Source organism: Coptis chinensis, chromosome 2 (genome assembly GCF_015680905.1).
Source record: "Coptis chinensis isolate HL-2020 chromosome 2, ASM1568090v1, whole genome shotgun sequence".
Taxonomy (NCBI): domain Eukaryota; kingdom Viridiplantae; phylum Streptophyta; class Magnoliopsida; order Ranunculales; family Ranunculaceae; genus Coptis; species Coptis chinensis.
Window position 1 is genome coordinate 93,203,702 of NC_141457.1, and position 12,673 is coordinate 93,216,374.

The following is a 12,673-nucleotide window of genomic DNA, read 5'->3' on the forward strand; positions in this document are numbered from 1 at the left end:
AGATCTTCATGAAAAAGAACCTCCTCATGGGAACAACGGTGCATAAAACTGTTTTTGGTACCTTAAGACAATTTTCGACTAAAAGGGAACATTAAATAACAAAATTTGTTGCTTAAACGCACTAACAATGTAATTCATTGGATTCACTTGCAAGATGCATCACATAAAGACACAACATATATGGTTAAAAAAACACATATATTGGTTAACAGAACGCCATTAAATGTGGCAACAAGTATAACTACTATTAGATGGCATGGTTGGAGTGACAACTGTACAAAATACTCACCAAATATCTGAAGAAAACCCAATAATTAATGAGAGCATCGTTGCTTTTTCGAGGTGGTTTTCGCATTATATCAACATCAGCATGATTAAAACGAAGAACTGTTGCAGGTGGGCCATCAGTAACCAGATTGACCAAGAGAAGTTGAACTGGTATCAAGCATTCCGGTATGCCCAGGGATGCAGTCAGGAAGATAGATATCACCTCCCCCACGTTTGACGCTATCATGTACCTGGAGGTGGTTTTCGCATTATATCAACATCAGCAGGATTAAAACCAAGAGCTGTTGCAGGTGGGCCGTCAGTAACCAGATTGACCAAGAGAAGTTGAACTGGTATCAAGTATTCTGGTATGCCCAGGGTTGCAGTCAGAAAGATAGATATCACCTCCCCCACGTTCGACGATATCATGTACCTGCAATAGGAAACCACAATGTTTATGTAACCGAGTTGAGAAACAAAAGATAACAAAACTCAGAAACATACCTAATGAACGCTTTCATGTTATTATATATCGCACGACCCTCGACAACAGCAGAAACAATGGTGCTGAAATTATCATCTGCGAGAACCAGGTCTGATGCTTCCTTGGCAACCTGGAAGATTACACCAAAGTATCACTGAGAACATTCGAAGTCCGAACATCCATAAACCTCACAATACATGTGGATCAAATCCAACTGGATTCAACAGCAAATGATGAATCACATGATTAAGACCGCATTGCTGAAAATAATCCTAGATGATACAATGTTTGGAGCAACAAGGGCTCCCATCAAATTGATATTGCCATAAACATTTTTAGCCTTATTGGTATTCACCTTTTTTCCTCCTGCAACCTGGCCTGTCATCTCTGATCAGATTCTCACAATTCAGATCCTATCTTTCATAACCCCCCCTCCACTTCTTATTCCTATTCTCGTATGCTTGACTTAGCACAAACAACAAAATGCGAAAGCTATGCATTCAGTTCACAAGCAGTTTTCAGTCAAGGTTGGTATGTAGTGATCAATGTAGTGCGAAAGCTCTGCAGTCAATTATCTCTACCGTCCAAGCAGTTTTCAGTCAAGGTTTGTAGGGCTGGTCTTGCCTTTTCCAAGAACTCTTCCTGCACAGACAAAAAACAGCGATGTATTTATATTTTCACAACTACAAAATCTGCACATTATAGTACATAAATATTTAAATTCTCCACCAATAGCTGCAATCTTAACATTGTTAGCATTTGCCAATTTCTCTTTATATAGTTTCTTCAGCACCCTCAGACTTTTATTTTCTAATGCCTTCTTTGCGTCTTCAGCTTTTTTTGTGTTGTTCTTTTCTCCAGCCAACAACCACCTCATCACCCTCAGACTTTTATTTTCTAATGCCTTCTTTGCGTCTTCAGCTTTTTTTGTGTTGTTCTTTTCTCCAGCAGCAACCACTTCATTTACTCTGGCTTCTTGACAACTTGCATCCATATTATAGTTGGTACCTTCATGGCTCTATTTTTTGAGCCTTTAGAGAGTGTCCACGTCATACAACTAATTATTAAAAATCAGAGCGAAAAACTGAAAGTTTCGAGAAAGAGTGTCGCGTCACATATTTCCCAAAACCTAATATTTCCTAAACACACTCAATTTGCACTTATATAGTGTCAACTTTTTTCCTAAACTCTTACACCAAAAATATTCTATACAATCATTCTTCATCTCCAGTTCACGGCAGTTTACAATAAATCTTCATCACATTCTTCATCTTTATCCCTCTCTTCCTCCATGTCCATCATGAAGCGTTAGACACCAAAACCAATTCAAACAAAAAAAATTTTGAATGAAATCTTTGATGGAGAGACCTGCAATCCAAGTAAAGATAGAATACAAAATATTACCAATGATCTCATACAACATGGTCCTATTTCTGTAAAACAAATAAATAATTGGTTCAAAAACAAGAGAACTAATTTGAAAAGAAAACAAACAGATATGGTCACATGCCCAGAAGAACCAAACAAGCGAAGTATGTATTCTTTTATTTATTTTCACTGATATATATATATATATCTTATTTCCTATTCTTATTTTATTTTACTTTTAATTTTTTGCAGTGTCAGGAGAACCAAACAAGTGAAATATGTATGCTTTTACAGACATAATTCTAAAGCTTGAAAGTAAACTTTACCTTATGTTATTAAGGATAAGTCATTGATTTAGATATACATGATAAGGGTGAAGATGAACTTAACTTGAAAATTAGTCATCAAATAGATTACCTTAAACAAACAGTAAGTGCAGGTGACAGAGTCATAGAACAAGCCAAGGAAGACAAAATGAGTGCGCCATTTGGTGTAAAGAGATTAAATCATCACATCTTTCCTAAATTAAAACCATGACTTTAATGGAAACATTAGCAATCTGTACTACCCTAAATCATACATTAAACATTTTTCCTTCACTGTTGTGTGGGATCAGTGGTGTTGGAAACAAGGTGGGAAGACGGTCATTGCGATGGGGAACCAGCTCAGGGGTTGCCAAGGGTGCAACTGCACTCATTAGAACTTCTTAAAAAAGTATCAGTATACAACTTATATTTAATTGTCTATGTACTGAAATTAGTAGCCCTGTGTATTTTGAAGATTAAACAAATTGTTTCTACATTTATTGGGCTGCAGACTCTTGTTTTGATTAAGGGGTATTTTTTTTTTGGTACCACAACGAAGGAAAAGGCTAGAAAGAAGACGAAAATAAATCCATCTGGCAAGATTAATCCATAAAAAAAAAAAAAAAAAAGGTATGATCAAAATATCACATAATTTACCTTTTAGTTTATTATTCGTGACTGATTAAAAATTTTAAACAGTTATTACTAAAGAAAGAGCTAGAGAACGACGGTTTAAATGAAGTCAAATATTAAGAAATGAGAGACTTGGTATTTCTCCAAATCAGTTCCATTCATATCAATCGGATGATGTTGATATAAATGACGACGATTACCTCTCACAGATTAGTGGGACTGATTTTGAAGATGACGATGTCAATGAATTGAATCCATAAGTGCCACGTATTTGTGATTTGGAAGTTTCACATACAAGTAAGTGTTCTGACACTAAATTATACCGTATTGCTATTTTAGTGTATGCAATAAAATAATCTAATAATTGTTTTGCACGAAGTTGTTTTGAGCCTTTAGATATTGGTTGTCCAACTTCAATATGTTCTCATTGTGGAGCTATTGTCTGGTATGAAGAAAGGAATGATATGAGCAAAAAACCTACGAATCCTAAATTCTCAATATGTTGTCAGAACGGCAAGGTTCAATTGCCTCTTCTAAAAGAAACTCCTTAATTTTTGAGAAATCTATTGGATTGCAAAGGTGGACAGAAATCTTCAAATTACATGGAAAACATCAGCATCTACAACTCCATGTTTGCGTTCGCATCCATTGGTGGTGCAGTACAGAGTTCAATTAACGATGGAAAGGGGCCCTTTGTTTATAAAATAAAAGGACAAAATCACCATATAATAGGACTTTGCTTCCACCAGATCGAAGGAGTGCGTTAAAGGTTTGCACAGTTGTACATACATGATACTGAAAATGAAGTCTCACACAGGTTGAACTCACTCAGTAAGAAAATTGTAAAGAAGAGGGCAAGAGACGAGTTAGATCCTAGCATTATTCAAGGACTGATAGATATGTTGAATGTTACCAACAAACTCACTGAGACTTACAGAATGGCAAGGGATAGATTTAAAGAATGTCATGTAGCAGACATCAGCATAAAATTGATTAATAGAAGACAAAAAGATGGAAGACTTTATAATTTACCATTATCAACAGAGGTTGCTGGTTTAATTGTCGGTAATGGTGATGAATTTAATGAGCACAGAGATGTTATTGTGGACAAGAAAGGATTTGGATTGAAGAGAATCAATGAATTACTTCCAAGTTTCATGGCAATGCAATATCCACTTTTGTTCCCCCATGCTAAAGATGGATATAGAATTGACATTCCATATAGAAACAATAAAGTAGTTGGAAAAAGAAAAAATATTAGCATGAGAGAATTTTATGCTTTTAGATTGCAACTGAGACACAATGAAGGCCAAACTGTGGTTCATGGAAAGAAGTTGAGACAACAGTTTTGTGTAGATTCTTATATAGCTACTGAACAAAGTAGAATGAAATGGGTTCGAAATAATCAACAAACAATTCATGCAGAATTGTATCAAGGATTAGTAGATGTTGTTGTTGCTGGCGATGCGAAGCCTGGTTGTGTAGGGAAACAATTAGTTCTTCCTTCATCTTTCACAGGAGGATCCCCCCGTTATATGGTACAAAACTATCAAGATGTCATTGCAATATGCAAACACACTAGTGCACCAGATCTTTTCATTACTTTTACATGCAACCCCAAATGGCCAGAAATTCAAAGATGTATAGACATGATAGCTCCTGGTTATAAACCCGATGATTTCCCCGATATTGTTGCAAGAGTTTTTGAGATTAAATTGCATGAACTGATGACAGACTTACAAAAGCGCAAACGATTTGGAAAAGCTTGGGCAGGTATCCTAGATTTACTTTTTTTTTAATAAGTATAATTATACTTAACAAAACAAAATAATACTTATTTTACTTGGATATAATTTTAGTAATGTTTTGCAGCATTATACACTATTGAATTCCATAAGAGAGGTTTACCACATGCTCACATTTTACTCTTTTTGGACAACGCTTCAAAGCCTACTACTCCTTCTCAAATCAATAAGCTCATATATGTTGAGTTACCCGACCCAATTGAGGACAAAATTGCATATGAATCAGTTATAGAATTCATGATTCACGAACCGTGTGGTGATGAAAACCCAGTTTCCCCTTGCATGGATGAGAAGAAGTGTACTAAGTTCTATCCAAAACCTTTTAGTGAAGAGACAACTATTGATGACAATCAACTAATAATAAAATAAGTAACAGTGTACACCCAAACTAAGCGGCTAGTGGCCACAAGTTTGTGGGAAATGGTAGAGTCCTAAAGATCCTTAGTGGCTCTTTAGTCATTATGAAGGGTCAAAGACATGAAAACTTGTATACTTTGTTGGGTAGTACAGTGATAGGCGATGTAGTAGTGGGTACATGTAGTGATGATTCTGAGTGCACAAAATTGTAGCATATGCACCTTGGGCATATGAGCCAAAAGAGATTGTCTGAGTTGTGCAAGCGAGGGCTACTGGAAGACTTAGAGAAACCAAGTATGGAATTCTGCGAACATTGTGTTTATGACAAGCAGTGCAGAGTCAAGTTCGGTACACGCAAGCATAAGACGAGAGGCATTCTGGATTATGTGCATACGGATGTTTGGGGACCTTCTAGAGTGACTTCTAAGGGAGGTAACCGGTATTATGTCTCTTTCATCGATGATTATACACGCTATGTGTGGGTATATATCTTGAAGTTCAAGGATGAAATTTTTGAGACATTTAAGAAGTGGAAGGCAAGGGTTGAGAATTGCACATATAGGAAGGTGAAGACTCTATGGTCTGACAATGGTGTTGAGTATATCTATAGGCCTTTCCAAGAGTTTTGTGCGCAACAGGGAATTGCCAAACACCGGACCGATGGGGAGCACCCCAGTGAGAATGGGTTAGCAGAGAGAATGAATCGCACGTTGCTTGAGAAAGCTAGGTGTTTGCTTTCCAATGCCAATCTTGCCAAAGAGTTCTGGGCAGATGCAGTGACCATGGCGTGCTACTTGTATAATAGATCACCAGTTCCGGCGATAAACTATAAGACACCTTATGAGGTGTGGACAGGGAAACCAGCTGATTATGGTACTTTGCGCGTGTTTGGATCTAGTGCTTACTACCACATGAAGGATAGTAAGCTTGATTCTAAAGCTAAGAAAGCAATATTCTTGGGCTATATGCAAAAGGAGGAAAGGGATACGGATTGTGGTGTCTAAAGAACCTCAAGTTCCTGGTCAGCAGTGAGGTTATATTTGATGAGACTTCGGTGCTATATTTTAGCAGGTTGGAGAAGGCTGGAATTAGTGGTGATTCTATAGAATCTCAAGTGATTGAGATAGAAGCGTCTGAGGCTGCTAAAGAGAGTGAGGTTCTTAGTGAAAGAACTATTCAACAAGAAGTAGAGTTACAACAACCTGAGCCGCAGCAAGCTTTGGCTAGATCAAAGCCTAAGAGAAGTGTGAAACAAGTTATGAAGTATGGGCATGATAAGCCAGTGAAGCATTATGGTCAACCGGACTCGGTTGCCTAAGTACTGAATATTGAAGATGATGAGCCAGATAGCTTCAAGGAAGCTGTTAGAGATGCTCATTACAGAGATTGGTCGGTGGATATGCAGAAAATGGTGGAGGCTCGTGACAAATTTTGTACTTGGGAATTTGTTTCATTGCCTAAGGGCAAAAGGGCTTTGGGTTACGTTGTAGAAAGTTCTCTATGGAGTTGAGTACCAACATTGGTTAGAGGTGCTCCACAAATGGTGGAGGCTCATGCATTGTTGATTGATGCCTTTCGTAGGCATGGCTCTTTGTGGGTGTGATTGCTCTTTGTGAGCACGACTCTTTGTGAAGATAGTTCTTTGTGGGCATGATGTGCTCTTCGTGGGCATGACTCTTTGTGGGTGGCTCTTCGTGAGCAAGACACTCTTTGTGGGTGGCTCTTCGTGAGCATGACACTCTTTGTGCGTGGCTCTTTGTGAGCAAGACACTCTTTGTGGGTGGGCCTTTGTGGGCATGGACGTTCGGGGCGGTTGACTGCGAGTTCTAGATGAATGTGTTCTTATTGGATGTGTTCAGCTCGGTTTTATGTGTTAAAACCTCACCAAGGTAGAGAATGTAGAGATAAAGGACATTTTTTTCTCTTTGGTATGAAGGGCGCGACCCGCACTCGAATTACACTTGGACAAGGTGCGACCCGCGCTCGATTTTGCCTGGCCGAGGGCGCGACCCGCGCTCCACCGTATTTCAGCTTGAAAAGACTATTTCGGAAGTTTTTTCTGAAACAGTATAAATATATGTTTTTTCTGTAGAAACCTAACTTAAACCAAAAAGAAATAAAGAGAGAAATTGCAAGAGAGAAATTCTTAGTGAGTTGAGTGTTCATTCTTTGTGAGTAAATTGAGAGCTCTTGTAATATGTTACTCTAGACATCTAGTAAAGCTTGGATCTCGCCAGTGTGGACGTAGGCTAATTGTCAAACCACGATATATCATTGTCTTGTGGTTGGTTCTCTTTTGCATTATTATCTTTACTTTATATGCTTGTTAAATTGTTAATGAAAAGCGTTGGGATAGTACTTAGAGATTGTTGAAGTCTTGTCTAAAGAGAATGATCAATCCTTGTGTATGGTTGATCTATTTGTTGTGGATAACGTTGTTTCCGCATTGTCTTATTCACAACAACTTACATCCAAACACTCGCAAATAAGAGAGACTTACTTGCTTGTCGCCCCAGACCTCCTCAGGTAACCTGTGATCTAATGAAACTGATGGCCCACGGTTAATCAAGTAAGCTACTGTACTAACTGCTTCAGCCCAAAACAGTTTCAGTAACCCTGCCTATATACGCATGCACCGTGCACGCTCTATGAGACTGACTCTAGTTGTCTCCCAATCGCTCTATTTGGGCAAATCAATCCTATTTTTGGTGTTTTAATTGGATTTTGGAACGGGAAATAGAATTTAGATGCCCGAATACTATTTTTTATCCTACTACTGTATGGCGGGCATAATCAATTTATTATGAAAACCAGGCCACCCATGGAATGACACATTGTAGAAGATTAATTTCCAATACCGTTTTTTCACTTTACCTCTATGTTTTCTTGAGTGCAATTTAGGACAAGAGATGCCCGTTCAGTGATTTGTTGGATATTAGAGAAGTCGAAAGTTGTGCTGATCACAAGTATCTTGGAATAGTATATGGCCAGGAAAAGAGGAACATCTGCAAAGTCATTAGTGTAGATTTCAGAAATGGAAATTGGTTATTTGGTTTTGGTTGAGGTATGTTGGTTTAAACCTGATGTTTTTTTGGCTTCCATAATACATGTTCACGAGTTGGTTCTGATCAATTCCCAGATAATATATACATACCTCCTTTAGTCAAACTGCCCTCACTTAAAGTCTTTAACAGAAGTGAAACTACCCACAGTCTGACTCAGAACAATCACAGAACACATTTTAGTTTCATTTTTCTTCTTAATAATGTAATAATTGATCCTCTTTTGCAAATTACACCCATAAAATCAGAACCTGGGTTTGGATTAAGTACTGGTCTATTGCAGTACTTCAATTCCAGCCGTTCTGGTTTTCATGCTTACATAGTTACAATGGAACTAGTACTCAATGGGTCCCGTACTCTTATATCTATCATTTAGATAGCAAATCTGTCCTTAAATCAACAACAGGGATAACATAAAAGATAAAATATGTAAGATAACAACTTAAACCAACAAGAAAATAATACTCAATGATCTCAATCTCTTACTGTGTGGTCTTCTTCTTCCAGGATGACATCATCTTCCTGATATCAGCAGAGCTAACCGCACCAGATACACAAGGTTATACTCATCCCAAGTGACTATCCCACAGTATTTTTGCAAGTATTGACTCCACCCTAGTAATCGGTTTTGCCAGAGAGGTAGTATTTGATATCTGACTATTTCGTAATACCCCTTCCAGATACATCCAGATATCTCTGTCAGTTAGAATGCCAAACATGGAGGATACTACATATAAATCCTCTATAAGAGCAGGGTCAAGTATCATCCCCAAGTTGGCAGCACATAGAGTTGCTATCTTTTTTATTTCTGCTTTGTCTTGCCCTTGAGGGATATCAGAAGAACTCATCCTTCGCTGAATAGGTGGAACATTGGTAATACTATGCGCAATAGTGTCGGAAGTGGATCCCAGCGGAGATGTTATGTCGATAATAGGATCTGATAAATTCTGAAAATTAGGGTTTATAGCACCATGACTCACCAGTTCTGCATTCCCCGCAAAGGTGTCTAGAATCTTTCTGGCTTCTACAGCATCAGACATGGTAAAATTAGGTAAAACAAAGTAAGGAGCTTTATAGCTAGCAATTGTTAAGGTCTAGTTGATGTTCCTACTCAATGGGTCCCGTACTCAACTACTCAATTATGTGCATTTTATAGCTGTGAAGTACTCAAAATTGCAACTAGTTCTCCGCCATTTCATATTCCCAAGGAAAATCAATTTTCAACCTTCTTGGGGAAAATCAATTCGCTTTCTCATAAACAACATTTCGACCCAAGCTTTTCAACCTTCTTGGGAAAATCAATTCGCTTTCTCATAAACAACATGCGACGCTTAGGGAAGAGAGATGTGGCCAGTGATCTACGAACCCCCCATAGTTCTATTTAAACATACAGACTTTACTTGGTTTCTTAAACTACATTATTGCTCTACTTGAAGTAGAGATCTGCCAACTGTGTTTGTAACAGAAAGAGGGGCAACGTGTTTTTGCCTCTTATAATACCTCAATTTATAACAACTTGAGTTCTTATAACCTCTTTAAGATATGGGCCAGTGATTTAGGACATTTTTTAGGTTTGTTTTTTTGCCTATTATAATTTATAAGAACATTTTTAGGAGAGCAACCAAAAAAATATTAAAATTTTGAACCAAATCAAACACAAACCAAAAAAATACCAACCATCTTTAGGAGCAATATCAAATTTTCGACATCAAATGACGCGACTTTAGATAAACCGCGCCATATAGCCCACACGGTTTTCCCAAAACTGTGCCACTGAAGCCCATCTCAAAAGCCCAAGCCCACGCAAATTTGGGAAAACCGCGCAATATGTCGCACATCAACTTTCTTTTTTATTTTCTTTCCCAATCTCTCACGCGGTTTTGGCAAAACTGCGCCATAGAACCCCACTTAGAAGCCCAAGCCTATGCGGTGTTAGAAAAACCGCACGGTTTTTTCAAAACTGCGTGAGAAATTTGATACAGCACCAAAATTGAAACCAAATATTGGCCGATTTGGTGTTTGGTTTGGTATTTTTTTGATATTTTCATCAACATGTGACTCTCTTGAAGTTAAAAAAACACCAAATTTTCAAAATTTGGTGTTTGATGCTAGGTTGGTATCAGTCCTAAAGATGCTCTAATAGACATTCTACTAGAAATGTCTTATAAGACTATAAGAGGCTTTAATTTTATAAGTACCAAAATTGGATCTACTTCAATTCTATAAGTCTTATAACTTAAAAAATGACTCAAACACCCCCGTCCATATACCCCTAGCCTTATTTCTCTCTTCTTCTCATTTTATTATCTTCTTCTCCAAATAATTCCATTGTCTTAGCCACCACCGGCCACCACCACCACCACCACCAAACTATTAAAACCACCACCACCACTGCCGCCACTACCACCACTATCATCACCACCACAACTACCACCATCATCATCACCTCCACCACCACTACCACCGTATTCTATTAAGACTATCACCACCACCACCACCACCACTACCACCACCACCACCACCACCACCACTACCACCGTGCTATTAAGATCAATATCATCACCTTCACCACCACCACCACCACTACGACTACCACAGTACTATTAAGATTACCACCACCACCACCATCGTACTATTAAGACATCCACCACTTCCACTACCACCACCACCACTGTGCTATTAATATCAATATCATCACCTCCACTACCACCACCACCACCACCACCACTATACTATATATTAAGACCACTACCACCACCACCACCACCACCGTGCTATTAAGACCACTACCATCGCCAATTAAGGTAGTTTCCTAAAATTGATATTTTAATTATCAAAATTGGTTTGAAACCAAAAATCAAACTATCACGCTTGTTTCAAATTAATCTATTCAAGTTAAATGTGATGTAAAGCAGGGTTATATTTGTCAAATAACCAACATACAAGTACATGATTCATTATGTTGAATCATAAAAAAATGTCCAATTTTTTATTTCCAGTTAATTATTCTTTAAGGTTAATTTATTACATTTCCATCTTGTTTCAAATTTTCCGTTAATTATTCTTTGAGGTTAGTTCAATGCATTTACATAACATTGCCAATTCCCCGTTAGTTATTCTTTAGGATAGTTCGATTCATTTGCATCTAGTTTCTGATTTTCTATTAATTATTCATTGAGGTTAGTTCCATGCAATTATGTATAGTTTCTGATTTTCCGTTAATTATGCTTTGAAGTTAGTTTGATGCATTTGCATACAATTTTCTTTAATTATTCTTTTAGGTTAAATTGATGCATTCGCATCAAGTTTCTAATTTCTCATTAATTATTCTTTGAAGTTAGTTCAATGCATTTACACATAGTTTTTTTTTTTTATTTATCGTTAATCATTCTTTTAGGTTTGTTCAATGTGGTTGCATCAATTTTTTTATTTTCCGTTAATTATTTTTTGAGGTTAGTTAGATATATTTGCATCCAATTTGTGATTTCTTATTAGTTATTCAAGATTTCAAGGTAGTGTGTAATACCAACATCTAGTTTCCTTGCAAACTTGACATTAAAAAAATATATTATACATGATTCACTAAGTGTGATCATCAAAGATTATCCAATTTATGATTTTCCGTTAATTATTTTTTTAGGTTAGTATAATGTATTTACATCCAGTTTCTGATCTCCTGCTAATTATTCTTTGTTGTTAGTTTCATGCAGTTGCGTCCAATTTCCAATATTTTTTAGGTAAGTTCAATGCAACTGCATCAAGTTTCTGATTTTCCGTTAATTATTCTTTGAAGTTAGTTCAACACAGTTATATTAAGTTTCTGATTTCACATTAATTATCCTTTGAGATTAGTTCAATTCATTTGCATCTTGTTGCCAATTTTTTTATTAATCATTCCTTGAGGTTAGTTCGATTCATTTGTATATAATTTTCAATTTTACATTAATTATTATTTTTAGGTTAGTTCGATGTAGTTCCAACCATTTTCTGATATTCAGTTAATTATTCTTTGAGGTTAGTTTAATGCATTTCCATCCAATTTTTTATTTACCGTTAATTATTCTATAAGGATATTTCAACATAGTTGTATCCAATTTCTGATTTTCCGTTAATTATTTTTTGAGGTTAGTTCAATACATTTGCATTCAGTTTCTGATTTTCCATTAATTATTTTTTTGAAGTTAATTCAAAGTAGTTGGGTTCAGTTTCTGATTTGGCATTAATTATGCTTTTAGTTTAGTTCGATGCGTTTGCTTTTAGTTTTCGATTTCCTGTTAATTATTCTTATATTAGAGGTTAGATTGATGCATTCACATCCAGTTTATGATTTCCGATTAATTATGATTTGAAGTTAATTAGTTCAATGCAATTGCATCACCTACTTAGCTTGCT

General features: G+C 36.8%; 1 protein-coding gene across 1 annotated transcript; it reads right to left on the reverse strand.

The window, feature by feature from the left end:
* LOC147519052 (calcium-transporting ATPase, endoplasmic reticulum-type-like) lies at nt 1-1,394 on the reverse strand. Its single transcript, XM_086594832.1, has 3 exons — nt 1,107-1,394; nt 772-881; nt 1-700 (listed from the first exon to the last, which is right to left on the reverse strand). The coding sequence occupies exons 1-3, from the start codon at nt 1,134-1,136 to the stop codon at nt 511-513; spliced, it is 330 nt and encodes a 109-aa protein (XP_086450958.1). The 5' UTR covers nt 1,137-1,394; the 3' UTR covers nt 1-510.
* Nucleotides 1,395-12,673: the final 11,279 nt, after the last annotated feature.

Bases quoted from the DNA above. Each gene is read 5' to 3' on its own strand.
- LOC147519052 (XM_086594832.1), bottom strand. From the start codon at position 1,136: ATGACAGGCCAGGTTGCAGGAGGAAAAAAG. The intron at 882-1,106 runs GTGAATACCAAT...GTAATCTTCCAG, and splicing joins AGGTTGCAGGAGGAAAAAAG to GTTGCCAAGGAAGCATCAGA. The intron at 701-771 runs GTATGTTTCTGA...TTCCTATTGCAG, and splicing joins AACATGAAAGCGTTCATTAG to GTACATGATATCGTCGAACG.